At 43.0% G+C, this 14,788-nt stretch overlaps 1 protein-coding gene across 2 annotated transcripts in view; it reads left to right on the top strand.

The window, feature by feature from the left end:
- The first annotated feature begins 627 nt into the window (after nucleotides 1-627).
- The window catches only part of SLC39A8 (solute carrier family 39 member 8), a 36,291-nt gene continuing 22,130 nt past the window's right edge, over nucleotides 628-14,788 (top strand). For both annotated transcript variants that reach the window (XM_074950679.1, XM_074950678.1), the window contains exons 1-2: nucleotides 628-873; nucleotides 11,371-11,539. In XM_074950679.1, the coding sequence (XP_074806780.1) occupies nucleotides 628-873; nucleotides 11,371-11,539 (415 nt within the window). The remainder of the gene's footprint in view (nucleotides 874-11,370; nucleotides 11,540-14,788) is intronic.

Genomic DNA, 14,788 nt, shown 5'->3' with positions numbered 1-14,788 from the left:
CGGGGCGGTGGAATTGCAACACGTGCCCCTCCTGGAGCCTTTATCTGGGCAGAGGCAGGGCTGTAAAGGAGGCAGAGAGAGCCGGTGAGGGCGGCGGGATGAGTGACTGTGGGGGGCCACACAGTGTGTGTGACAGACGGAATGCAAGGCGGAGGGGAGTGGTGGTGGTGGTGGTGGGGAGCGAGTTTTTGAAGGCGGCTAAAAATATTCCTCCTCAGAGCGTTTTGGGGGGAAGCGGCTTCCAGGACGCCGCGCGCTCCCGCGGGGTTTGCAGCGGCGCCTCGCCCGAGTCTGGCTCCTTTGGGCGAGAGGCACAGTCCGGGGTTGGGGGATGCCCGGTGGGGCAGTGGCCGGGGGCGGGGGGGGAGGGGAGGAAGAGGGGATGCTCCGCGCAGGCCGCCCCGGGCTGCGCGCTCGCTCCGCGCTGACTCATCTCCCCGTCTCTTGTGCTCTCTTGTCAGGCGCGCTGAGGAGCTGCGGGGCTGCAGCACCTCGCTTTCCACCCCGCGGCCGCAGCCGGCCCCTGCCCGCCTCCCGCCGGGGACCGAGTCGCGGCGGAGGGGGCGCCGCGAGGGTGTCGGCGAGCAGCTCTCCGCGCTCGCAGGGGGAGCGCCAGGCGGGGCCGAGATGCCCCGGGGGGCGGTGGCGGCCCTGGCGCTGGCAGCGGCCGCGGCCTTCAGCCCGCTGGCCGCGGGTGCGCGGGCCCCGCAGCCGGGCGGCCCCGTGGGCGGCTTCGCGGAGGACGTGCTGAGCCTGTTCGGGGAGAACCGCAGCCTCTCGGCCGCCCAGCTCACCCACCTGCTGCAGACGCTGGGAGCCGCGGGGAAGCCGGGGGCAGCGCCGCCGGGACAGCACCACCTGCACCATAACGAGGTACTGCGCGCCCGCGGGACGTCTCCTCCTGCCACCCCCCTGGCACAGCCGGGCGGGAGCAAACCCCGCTGCTGCTGCTGCTGCTGCCCTCCGAGTCCAGCCTGGCCCCAGGCGCTGCGGAGAGCTCAGGTTTGCTTCTGCGGGAGCCGAGGCACCGTGGTGACGGGGAGGCCGGAAATAGGCACCGTGAGAATTCACGCAGATGAGCTGTGGGGGGCTGATGGAGCCGCTGGCACCCGCCGCTGATTTCCCACCCATTTTATTTCTGTGAGGGGACACGCAGGCAGGTACATAACCTCAAAGAGTCAGGTGGAAATAAAATAAACCACCAGCCAAATCTTGGTTCTGTCACCAGCATAACGATGCAGTTCTTCTGGTTAGGGGAATTCAAGGCAAGAAAGTTTTAACCACACGTGGCAGATGGTACAGATGTCTAGCTAAGTGCTGAAAGACAGGTGAGTAAGATACAGATATAAATACAGAGAAAGGTCGAAATACTGATGTAAGTGTCTAGATGGATTGCTTTGTGATCAGTTAATAGAGAAGTATCCACAATGTGTACATGTTACATATCACAGGCGTGCATAAGATGCCATCCAAAAGGGTCCATTTAATTTGGAAAATATTTTTTCTTTTTAATTTTTGTAGTAAGTTAATAAAAACAGACCCTTAAAATCAACCGGTATAGCTACATCTTGCAAACTAATTGCCACAAGTTCTTTCATAGTAGGTGACATTTTTATTTGTCTGAAGCCCATTGCAGCTGTATTTTCCCAGGCATTGTCTGGTTATATCCTCTGCCTGGGTGTGGGGGTAGACAGTGCAACAGACCTTGGGTCTATTTGACATTTACTTCGTGCAGTGTACTTACAAAAAGTATTCATACGGTGGAACCAGATTAAAGTGAAACTGTTTATAGTGAAGGACTGAAACCTTGACTATTATCACTGAATTTCTGTATGCAAGTTGTGATATTCTGTATATAGGATCAAATCCTGAGGTTTCTTACTCAGTCCTGAAGCAGGAAAGTTTCCTGGATAATAGCAGCGGTGCAACAGACAAGTCAATGGGTATTTTTAGGGTCAAATCCTACCAAGCTGAGTAAGCAGAACCTCAGGATTTGGCCTACAGTGAAGTTGTCATGTGAAAAAAAAATTAGTTGATTTTAAAAGATCCACTGTGTAGAGATCCTTTTTCAGAATTCTTCATATCTTTTCTTATTACAGGGTGGAACTTAATTGTTTGTTTACATCAAATAATAAATCTGTTAATATTCTGGCTTGATGCCATAGGGATATATGTGGTGATCTGTGAAAATAACTTTTTTTTCCCTCTAAGTCCAGCTATACGCAACTCAGATCTTTTCCTCCTTAGACTCAGTATTGCCTTTAAAGTCACCTTAGTTTCAATTTTCTATAAACTTTCACGGTTAATATCTCAGAATAGTATGTTTAATTGAGGTGGTGAAGGGGTATCTTGGGGTTCTTGACAGCCCTCTTGTTATAAAACTGCCACCAAGTTGAAGGTTGGGTTAGAATAACTTTACTGTCTCTGGAGTATAACCCCTCTCTGGATACAGTTGAGCCATCCCTGCCAGGGATGACTTATAAATATACTTCCGAAGATCAGATCTTTTGCTTATTGTATGTACTTGACTGCGTTAAGTGTGTGTGTATAAAAATTTAAAAAGCCCCAGGTGTATACTTCCTATATCTCCTTATAAAGGCTGCAGTTTATAAAGGGTACAGTTCTGCCATCCTTGCTCATGTTGAGTAGATGCTCACTCTGCAATTAGCCTAATTGAAAACAAGGTAGTACTCATCGTAAGAGGGATAGAATTGGGCCCAAGGTCTTCACTTCTCCCAACCTATTTCAAATGTCACAAGTTGAACACTGTACCAGTATGCTTGGTATATTTTTAAAGGAAGAAAATGTAAATGTTTCCCGTTAAGTGCACTAAATATAAATATGCAGTTTTGGTTATGGTTGTGAAAATATTTTTCTTTAAAAAAGAAAAAAGAAGGCCTGGATTCCCCAGTCCTCCAGCCTTTCCCTCTGCAGTCACATGGTACTGTGTACTGGGGAAAAAATTTGTGTTGTCCCTTTTTAAAATATACAAGTGCAGGAGTCTATCATAACTCACTTGAAGCCTAGCTGGAAAGACTTGTGTTGCTTCTACATTCTGTTTGGTGAAAGTCCATTTTAGTAAGAGGAAGCCATGTTGCATAAGTTGGGTTCTGTATTTGATTCAGATGAGAAAATTCTGGACCTACTTCAGGGTGTATTTTTTTTGTCTGAGTAGTTACCAGTATCTGTCCTTTGTGTAATGGTTCTTCCAATCCAATAAACCTCCCCCCGCCACCCCCCGAGTATATGTGTTAGCCGATGGCCAGGGATGTTTGGTGAGGTGCCAGCTATGCCCGTTTTATACCATCCGTGACTTTAACCGCTAGGACGCACTGTCCCTTCGCGGCAGGCAGCCCGGGCTAGGCTGACGGATGCCCCAAGTTCCTAACCACCCGTGACTTTAACTGCTAGAGCTCAGAGCTCCTTCGCAGCGGGCAGTCAGGATTGACTGACAGGTGCCCCAAGAGTTTGCCCCGTGGAGGCGGCACAACTCAACGCTAGGCTCTTAGTACTCTCACCTAATGGCCAGGCTTTATAGCCAAAATGGCTGAGGTTCTTTAATTGTGTTGGCTGCTTCACAGTAAACCAGAGAAACAAGTCAGGCTTATGCACAAATGGTTACCAAAATTTATTAAACTAGATTCTAATCATGTGGTTACAAAATTGCTAGTGCCTATTATTTAAATGTAGAGATGTTACACACACAAACAAGTTACAAAACTGAAGCTACAATCCCAAAGAAAGAAAACAAAGTATAGAGCTCTATTTCAAAATATGTGTACACTAAAGATAGGAGATCAGGTATGGGTGCTTCTTACCCTCCTTGCATCTCTCGATTCCAGCGGTGCCAAGCCAGGATCGGTCACTCAATTCCGCGGAAAGACGAATAAGGGACAAGGCTTAGGGACCCTCTTAGCTGCAGAAGCCTTGGGAGGCTGTCACTTATCTGACCAGCAGATAGATAGTGAAAAGCACTCAAAAATCATGGTGCTGTAGGTCCCCTACTTATACCTCTGTACTCCTTTATTCTCTTTCTCCTTTCTTATGCCAAATTGGGGCTGGTCTGTCTGGGTGACGCCAGCTCTCGCAAGAGTAGTTCACACTTGCAAGGGAGAGAAACAATAAGTTTCGACTACCAGACATTCCTTTTATTAGGGTAAATATTTTCCCACCTAGGATGTTGGTGTGTGTGCATCATGCTATTTAGTAGGGGCTAAGAGCCATGTCTGTCACAGCGCCTCTGCCTGCTGTGAGCCTAATCGTTGTATATGTTCCCAGAGGCACATTGTAGCAGCACACCTGTGCTTTTCACAGCTTCAAAGGCTGTGCTGGAATTTGTTAAGTGCCCTGTTTTGGCTTCCGCAATGCTGGTCTGAGAGGGGGGGCTGGCTGTCTGGCTACAATATGTGCATCCAGTCTACAGAAGCCTGTTGTCAAGTGTCATTGCACATATATACTTATGCTTGACAGCTCAGGCATTTGTCCAAAGTGTGCTGATTGCATGTGTGACTGAAGAACCACTGGATGGCAACTGGCAGAGTATGTTAAGTATCCTCACATCTTCTTATCAACTGGCTAAATGGACCATTTTGATTATCACTACAAAACTTTTTTTTTTTCCCCTCTCCTGCTGATAATAGCTCATCTTAATTAATTAGCCTCTTACAGTTTGTATGGCAACTTCCACCTTCTCTGTATGTATATATATATCTTCTTACTATATGTTCCATTCTATGCATCCAATGAAGTGGGCTGTAGCCCACGAAAGCTTATGCTCTAATAAATTTGTTAGTCTCTAAGGTGCCACAAGTACTCCTGTTCTTTTCTGAATGTAACCTTGGCTGTATTTGTTCTGAGTCCCCTACATTCTGTCTTCAATCTCCCCAGCCCCCACAGACGGATTCCTGTTTTTCAGGCTCATCCATTTTAATTACCAGCCCTTCTTTATCTAAATCACCCTGCCTCTGTTTATAAACAAAATATTGACTCCCTGCCCCAGGGGCATAAGCTGGGAGCAGTGCCTCTTCTCTGAAGAACTCACATTCCACACTCAGGCTATGCTGCAGTTAAGAGCTTCATCTGGGGCTAGGATGTGTGCCGCGAGCAAACTTCTAGTATGAAACTCAGGGGGCAGGGGAAGAAGCCCTCCAACCCCCAAAGTGGTGCCCCTGGGGATGTTCAGTTATTAGGGCTTGACTACACTTACATTTTATAGCGCTCTAACTTGCTGGCTCAGGGGTGTGAAAAAGCACCCCCCTGAGCGCAGCAAGTCAGACAGCTTTAAAGTGCTAGTGTAAACAGGCTCCCAGCACTCGGAGCTAATCCCCTCGTGGAGGTGGAGTACCAGGAGCGCTGGGAGAGCTCTCTCCCAGTGCTCGCACGCGATCCCACTCACACTTCAAAGCGCTGGTGCGGCAGTGCTCCCGCGACAGTGCTTTGCAGTTTCCAGTGTAGCCATGCCCTTAGTCTTCAGAGCTAACAGCCTATGGAAGTGAATGGGGGCAGCTCTCTTTAGAGCTCTTGTTTCAGCCTGTCTGACAGCAGATTCAGAAAGCCAACACTACATTTGGTTCACATATGAAATGTTCTCTTTGCAATCAAAAAGGCTAGAAGCTTAGGCCATTTTCCCCCTCAAAGGTGTCTCTTCGTGTTCGCAGAAAAACAGACACATTGCAGATCCAGGATTAGGTAAAACAGGAACATATTTATTCAAGTTTAATACACAGGTGTAGGCTTCCTGCTTACAGTACTTTATAGCGGCCCAGAAGTAACTGCTTTAATTTCAAAGTGGGTATGTGGGAAAGTCACGGAAGGGTCATCCTCTAAGAGAGACATATGCCCTAAAGAATACACACATAGAGACTTTAAAATTCACTTCAATGGAAAATTATTAACCTGCTCTCATTAATGTTGAACTGAGTTGAAAAGAAACATTTTTGATTTGGTTCAACAAACCTCAACAAAACACTTTGCTTCAGGAATGTCATTATGTTTCAACATTTAAAAAAGTTGATTTGGAACTTTTGTCTTGTGAAAAATGTCAATATACTGACTTTTTATCCCTATTTGGAATGGAAACAAAATTTCAAAATATCAGAATTTCCTGAAGAATGAAAATTTTGATTGTTAGCTCAGCTGTAACTTTCATTTCAGTCCTTGCTCTTGGCTGCTCAGTTTGAAAGAACTTGATTTTCAGAGGTGCTGGGTGTGCACATCAGCTACATTAGTTGGAGTTGTGGGTGCTCAGTGCCTCTGAAAATTAGGCCAAAGGATTTTCAATACTCGGCAACTAAGACACCCAAAATCAGTAGACACTTCAAAAAAAGTTGGCCTTAATTTTTAAACACAAGAAATGGTAAATTATGCAGAAGCCTCTGGGGCTGCCAGAGGAGTGCTGGAATAGTATTCCACCCCATTCTGACTCACTTTGAGATTTTATAAAATCATACGGCAGGCTACCCAGAATAGTGTGTAGCATGGCTTGGTTATCGTGTACCACTCTGGGACAAATCCTGTCATTGCTAGCATAGGTTCAGCAATAGTATAGACAGATAGTGGAGAGGTAGCCTGTATCCACAAAAACAACGAGGAGTCCAGTTACACCTTAAAGACTAACAGATTTATTTGGGCATAAGCTTTCGTGGGTAAAAATCCCCACTTCTGCAGATGCATGGAGTGAAAATTACAGATACAGGCAATAATATACTGGCACATGAAGAGAAGGGAGTTACCTTACAAGTGGAGAACCAGTGTTGACAAGGCCAATTCAATCAGAGGTCAGACAGCCCCCCAACCTGAAGCAAATACTCACCAGCAACTACACAGAACACCACAGAAACACTAACTCAGGAACCAATCCCTGTAACAAACCTCGTAGCCTACTCTGTCCCCATATCTATTCTAGCGACACCATCAGAGGACCCAAACCATCAGGGGCTCGTTCACCTGCACATCTACTAATGTGATATATACCATCATGTGCCAGCAATGCCCCTCTGCCATGTACATTGGCCAAACTGGACAGTCTCTACGTAAAAGAATAAATGGCACAAATCAGACATCAGTAATGGTAACATACAAAAGCCAACAGAACACTTCAGTCTCCCTGGACACTCAATAACAGTTTTAAAAGTAGCCATTCTTCAACAAAAAAAATTCAAAAGCAGACTTCAAAGAGAAACTGCAGAGCTACAGTTCATTTGCAAACTTAACACCATCAATTTGGGATTGATTAGGGACTGGGAGTTGCTGGCTCACTACAAAAGCAATTTTCTTTCTCTTGGTATTGACACCTCATCATCAATTATTGGGAGTGGACTACATCCACCCGGACTGAATTGGCCTGGTCAGCACTGGCCCTCCACTTGTAAGGTAACTCCCTTCTCTTCATGTGCCAGTATATTTCTGCCTGTATCTGTAATTTTCATTCCATGCGTCTGAAGAAGTGGGGATTTTTACCCACAAAAGCTTATGCCCAAATAAATCTGTTAGTATAGACAGAGTCCTCAGTAACATGCTTCTCATTGGGTACAGGCTTTTTCAGAAATTCCAGTTCAATAGATATGGAAATATTGCCTCTTGTCTAAATCTCTTAAATGCAGACATACAAAAAGTGATGTCCAAAGAATATATAACTGAAGCATAATGAAAAGCTATATATTACTGATAAGTACATTTGTAGCGTAGTTTAGAATTCAGGTATGAAACATATATAAGGTCTAGCTTAATCTTAAAAAGCAACCTTCACATAATTATTTGAACTCGAATATGAAGAAAAGAAAAGTTTTGATTAGTAGGTGTAAATGTTTGTTGACAGATACCTCCACCCCTGACTTACAGTTTCTTTAAATGGTATTCTTTTGATCCCATCTTCAAGCCTTGGGCGTTACATTGTCGTTACTTTCAATAGTGGAGAGAGATCTTCAGTCCATTGATAAGGCTACGACATCTTTTTAATGACTTATGGAATGTCACTAGGGCTAAGACATTTACTCAGCAAGAAGGATTTGGAATCCTTGATAAATTTTTTCATGTTTTCAAAATTATTGCATTTTATTTATGATGTTCCTGCTTGAATTATTTCTAAAAATTACAATAGAACTTCAGAGTTACGAACATCTTGGGAATGGAGGTTGTTTGTAATTCTGAAATGTTTGTAACTCTGAACAAAATGTTATGGTTGTTCTTTCAAAAGTTTACAAGTGAACACTGACTTATGCAGAAGAAAAATGCTTTATTTTTTTAAGAGTTTACATTTAACACAGTACAGTATTTGCTTTTTTTTTCGTTTTGTCTCTGCTGCTGCCTGATTGTGTACTTCTGGTTCCAAATGAGGTGTGTGGTCGACTGGTCAGTTCATAACTCTGATGTTCATAATTCTGAGGTTCTACTGTAATAAATAATACTACTACTTTGCACTTATATGGCATTATTTCATTCTGTAGTTGTTGTGGTTTGAGCAGAGAATTAAACAAAATTATCTGACAGGAGTAGGGGAATGGTCCTTAATTTATATTTCCTAAAATGCCCCTAAGCCTCCAACACTGAGACATTCTAGGTTGACTATTATGCAGTGTCTTGTATAGAAAGAACACTTGATTTCACCTGTTGTCTCAGGACTCGTCGTTGGTATGTGAAAACTTTTTGTTTCATCTGTATACTCAAGTGAAGAACTCCGTCAGGTATTGGTCATGATAGAAAAATGTGTGAATAAAAAGAAATTATAAATTATTTGTGTACTGTCAAACAATTCATTACACATCTGTGCAACTTAAATCAAGATTTCTGTCTATTAGCTGTACGTTGAAAAGAATTCCTGGCTTGACATACTAAAGTAAAATATATGTTTGCTAGCACAGGAGCTACTGGCTTGTCCTAAGCTAAGAGGCTAAAGAGGTACTTGTCTTAATGGAATTTTTTTTTTAAAGTAAATGTATTCTGATTTGTTCTGTAACAGTCAATGATATGAAATGGATAAAAACCATTGGATACAACATACAGTAGGACCACTTAAGACTCTAACTCAAGTTTATTGAGACCAATAAACTGTTCAGGAAGGACAGGCAGGGCAGAAAAGGTGCGGGAGTTGCATTGTATGTAAGGGAGCAGTATGACTGCTCAGAGCTCAAGTACGAAACTGCAGAAAAACCTGAGAGTCTCTGGATTAAGTTTAGAAGTGTGAGCAACAAGGGTGACGTCGTGGTGGGAGTCTGCTATAGACCACTGGACCAGGGAGATGAGGTGGACGAGGCTTTCTTCCGGCAACTCACGGAAGTTACTAGATCGCAGGCCCCGGTTCTCATGGGGGACTTCAATCACCCTGATATCTGCTGGGAGAGCAATACAGCGGTGCACAGACAATCCAGGAAGTTTTTGGAAAGTGTAGGGGACAATTTCCTGGTGCAAGTGCTGGAGGAACCAACTAGGGGCAGAGCTCTTCTTGACCTGCTGCTCACAAACCGGGAAGAATTAGTAGGGGAAGCAAAAGTGGATTGGAACCTGGGAGGCAGTGACCATGAGATGGTCAAGTTCAGGATCCTGACACAGGGAAGAAAGGAGAGCAGCGGAATATGGACCCTGGACTTCAGAAAAGCAGACTTTGACTCCCTCAGGGAACTGATGGGCAGGATTCCCTGGGAGAATAACAAGAGGGGGAAAGGAGTCCAGGAGAGCTGGCTGTATTTTAAAGAATCCTTATTAAGGTTACAGGGACAAACCATCCCGATGTGTAGAAAGAATAGTAAATATGGCAGGCGACCAGCTTGGCTTCACAGTGAAATCCTTGCAAAGCTTAAACACAAAAAAGAAGCTTACAAGAAGTGGAAGATTGGACAGATAACCAGGGAAGAGCATAAAAATATTGCTTGGGCATGCAGGAGTGAAATCAGGAAGGCCAAATCACACCTGGAGTTGCAGCTAGCAAGAGATGTTAAGAGTAATAAGAAGGGTTTCTTCGGGTATGTTAGCAACAAGAAGAAAGTCAAGGGAACTGTGGGCCCCTTACTGAATGAGGGAGGCAACCTAGTGACAGAGGATGTGGAAAAAGCTAATGTACTCAATGCTTTTTTTGCCTCTGTCTTCACGAACAAGGTCAGCTCCCAGACTACTGCACTGGGCAGCACAGCATGGGGAGGAGGTGACCAGCCCTCTGTGAAGAAAGAAGTGGTTCGGGACTATTTAGAAAAGCTGGACGAGCACAAGTCCATGGGGCCGGATGCGCTGCATCCGAGAGTGCTAAAGGAGTTGGCGGATGTGATCACAGAGTCATTGGCCATTATCTCTGAAAACTCATGGCGATCGGGGGAAGTCCTGGATGACTGGAAAAAGGCTAATGTAGTGCCCATCTTTAAAAAAGGGAAGAAGGAGGATCCTGGGAACTACAGGCCAGTCAGCCTCACCTCAGTCCCTGGAAAAATCATGGAGCAGGTCCTCAAGGAATCAATTCTGAAGCACTTAGAGGAGAGGAAAGTGATCAGGAACAGTCAGCATGGATTCACCAAGGGCAAGTCATGCGTGACTAATCTAATTGCTTTCTACGACGAGATAACTGGCTCTGTGGATGAGGGGAAAGCAGTGGACGTGTTATTCCTTGACTTTAGCAAAGCTTTTGACACGGTCTCCCACAGTATTCTTGCCAGCAAGTTAAAGAAGTATGGGCTGGATGAATGGACTATAAGGGGGATAGAAAGTTGGCTAGATTGTCAGGCTCAACATTACCTAGGGAGGTGGTGGAATCTCCTTCCTTAGAAGTTTTTAAGGTCCTGGCTGGGATGATTTAGTTGGGGATTGGTCCTGCTTTGAGCAGGGGGTTGGACTAGATGACCTCCTGAGGTCCCTTCCAACCCTGATATTTTATGATTCTATGATTCAGTAAAACAGCATGTGGTTGAAATATTTATTTATGTGAACAACAGTTGCTGCAGTAACTATCATTTGTTGATATTTTGTCATTGAGATTTTAATGGTATCCTAAATATTTTTAGATTTAATTATTTAGTTGTTAGACTAGTTTTATATACTGTGAGCCAGTGTTTTCAATGTTATTTTAAGCTATGAGCTAACTGGTCATAAATACACAGAAGCCAAGATTTTCAAAAGCACCTACGTTAATTAGAAACCAGTTCCATTGATTTATAATGTGAATTATGTTCCCAAATCACTTTGGTGACTTGGCCAATGGATTCTGGGAGGGATTTTCAATCATGGTGTTTTCATGCACAAATTTGGAATGTGCAAAGTATGCTACTTGGAAAATCCTGCCCTGTATTTTCACTGCATAACACTAGTGTTTTTAGTGTAGCAGTTATTTCTCTCATCTGTCACCTCTTAATTTCATGTCAGCTTAATAATCTTTTTTTTTTTTTTTTTCAGTGCATGTCTGCTGAGGACATCTTTTCACTTCATGGATTGCCGAACAACAGCCAGATAACAAATTCCAGCTTCTCTGCAATATGTCCAGCTGTCTTACAACAGCTGATTTTTCACCCTTGTGATAATTCGTCAAAGCACAAGAACAAATCTAAACCGTCTTCTTCAGAAGGTAGATAATATCCTTTCATTCATAATGGAACAGGAGTAGGACTTGCTGAGATGAATTGTGTCCATTTGTTTCCACTTAATTTATGGATACATTCAGAGGAAACTGCAAGAAATCCTCCCGTAGGCAGTTATGAAATAACCTGCACATAGAGGGAAGTTTCTTTCTGATCATCTCTGTTAGAGGGTGGCTTATGCACGGAAGCATAAGAGCCATTTCACTTATAATCACTCTCTGAAACAGAAGACGGCCTTGGTGATTGCAGGGAGAAATTGTACTTTACAGGGGTGAATATTAATGTGTTGCATTTTAGATGGGCAGCTATCATTAAGATTTACAGGAGTCGTAAATTTGAATTGTCATTTGCAGATAGCGGTCAGGGAAACAAAGTTATTCTGGGGGAGTCAGTGGGTATCCTGCCCAGGGAAATTTTCCGTATCTGTCCCTTTCCCATTCCTGCTTTTGTTCCTTCTTCCATGCTTCCCACTGTGCATGGAACGTCTCCTCAAACCTGTTCTTAAATCCCTCTTTTTCTGACTCTGAAATTAATAATTATAATACATAGAAATGCAAGGGGGAAGGAAAATAAGTGCAAAACCAGCTATCTTAAGGGAATCAACTGTGGCCCCTGATCCTGACATAGCAAAATCAATGTGATTTTTTCCAGAATACTTAAAGGCCTCTCTTTAAAAAGGGCTGAGCACCTGCAATTCTACATCAGTGAGCAGGAGCTCTTGGTGCTCAGTAGTTTTGAAAAGCAGGCTCTCAGTGTCTGCAGAATTGAGGCCGAGATGTGTAAATAAATGTCTTACTGAGTAAGGGTGTGATCTTCGTGTTATCCTTATCTTTCCTCTTCCCTTCCTCCTCCTTTTGTGTCTGTTGATAACCCTCATTGTTGAATTCAGACTGTAAGGTCTTCAGGGTGAGAGCCTATATCCTGTTTTGTGAGGCACCTAGCACACTTTTAATCTCTTAAAAATAACAAACAACAGTAATAGAGAAGCCAGAACGTTTTCACAGTAGTTTCTGTGGCAGCTCCTATGTTGCACTTCTATAGCCAATGAGGGGATTTGAAGACAGTTTGGGGGCAACATAGATGTGTGTGTGGGGGAAGAAAATTCCATCTTCTCTTAAGCAACCAATGAACTTACAACTAGTCCTAGGCATTAACATGGTGTTCGTGCAAAAGAATGTGTAGTGCTATGCAGTAATTTGTTGTTCTTGTAGGCTTTTGTGCTGTGCTGAACGCTAATATCACTGCTAATGGTAATTTTGATGGTATTAGTAGCTATTTAATAAACAGAATTTAGAATGAGAGGGTTTTCCCAATAAAATCATCATAATTTATGAGTCCAAGGCAGAGGCAGGTATGCTGTTAACCACAGAGCTCATTGTTAGTTTCTTTCTTTGGCTCAGATTGCTTGTGAGTTGAAACAAAAAACCAAACCAACAAAGGTCAATCCTTTTAAAGTTGGGAGCCTAAATCCATATGAAAGCATCTAAATGAATTTTCTGTTTTTCAGTGGTGCTGATCACCAACAATTCCCGTTACTCTTGTGACCTCTTAAAATCAGGCCACTTATTTTGGTGCTTAAGTGCAGATGTAGGCACCCAAGTTTGAAAGAGTTTACAAAGTGTCCATACTTTGCTTAGATGAGGTCCACACTGACAACTTTCCAGGAGTCCCAAGTCTCTTTCCAGGAGTCCTTAATTTATATGAGGTAGAACTGATAGCATCCTTAATGTAGGAAGCTGCATGTCCCAACATGCATGCTGGTCTTCTTGGATCAAGATGGAGAATTTCATGCTGAGACCAGCAGATTCTGTGTGCCATGCCTCCATATTAAACCTGAGGTCAATTATGAGAGACATATAACAATGCGAGTTTTATTTGGCCTCTGGGCCAGGCCATATTTTACCAGGCCAGCTTTTAGCTAACCCTGGTATATGATCTTATTACTGTTCGTTTCTACGTTTAAAAGACAGGGTAGAAGAGTCCCAACTTTTTTGTTCTTGTTCTATTTCTTATTTTGTAACTCTGTTACCATTGGGTGTAACAGCCATTACTCTTACCCAATAGAATGGTGCCCATTTTATGAGATGTTTCCATTTGAGTGGCCCTTTAAGGGAGAACCTTTCCTTTACTTCTCTTCTTAAAATCATATGAACTAACCATATGAGTTCAATTCTGGCCATTCAGACTGCTGTGGCTCGCCATCTTAAAAGCTGCTATTATTCAATGCTGTCTATTAAAACATGGTAGGAGCTTCTGTGCAGAAGAACTTGCAAATTTCATGGTGGGAGAATTCAAAAAGACTTTTCCATAAGTCTTTGCTAGATTTCAGTCTCTTCTTTCTATCTTTGTGAATATATTTGATCACTTTTCTATTTTTTTTTTATACCTATGGCTCACACTGACAGTGTTCCTTTGGGTTCTGTTGCTGACTTCCATCTTACTCTTTTCATTTATTTTTCTTACTGCATGAAATAGTGAACAATAATGCAATGGGGTTTTTTTGTGCCCCCTTAACCCCTGCTCATCTGTCTACACCAAAAACTAATTGCTTTAGAAAGAACATTTACTTTTGCAGAACTTTACCCATTTTCAGTTTTTCATTACCTTTTGCACAAAATTCTGCATATTGGTTTTTCCTGAAATTCATCAGTTTTTTTTTTATCAGCCGTTCTTTTGTAAACCCCATATCAAGTCTGATCTGGCATTCCTCGCATACCCAAAACATCCAGTGAGTTCAGTGGGGGCTCTGAGCGTGCAAGGAACGCTGGATCAGGCCAATGATAGTGTTTATCAATAGGCCCATAACAGTATCTATTAATGTTGTTAATATATACTATTTAATATATGTAATTCTGAATTACAGGTGCTTTGTAGGGGTGCTATAACAGAAAATAAATAAAATGAACATTGACTAATGCTGCTTAGGAATTCATTAAATCCACGATCTCTATTTGCCATGACTTGTTTTGTTAATTGCATTATAACTAAGTTTAATTTTTCATATGGAAAGGATTTTAATTATTTTAACACTTACTTAAAAAGTAAACCCATTGCATCTTATAATCCTTGATTGTGAGCACTGTGAGGCTGCAACTTTCTTTGTGATATTTTTCGTACTACGACGAGCATAATGGGGCCCTGGTCAGGTCTTCAAGGTGCTACCATAATATAAATAATAATAAAACACACACAAAGCTGGAGCAAAGAATAATTCAACAAAATAATATACATAAAAT

This window comes from Natator depressus, chromosome 4 (genome assembly GCF_965152275.1).
Source record: "Natator depressus isolate rNatDep1 chromosome 4, rNatDep2.hap1, whole genome shotgun sequence".
In the NCBI taxonomy this organism is placed as follows: Eukaryota; Metazoa; Chordata; order Testudines; family Cheloniidae; genus Natator; species Natator depressus.
The sequence above is the reverse complement of the archived record's forward strand: the minus strand, read 5'-3'. Positions and strand labels throughout refer to the sequence as shown.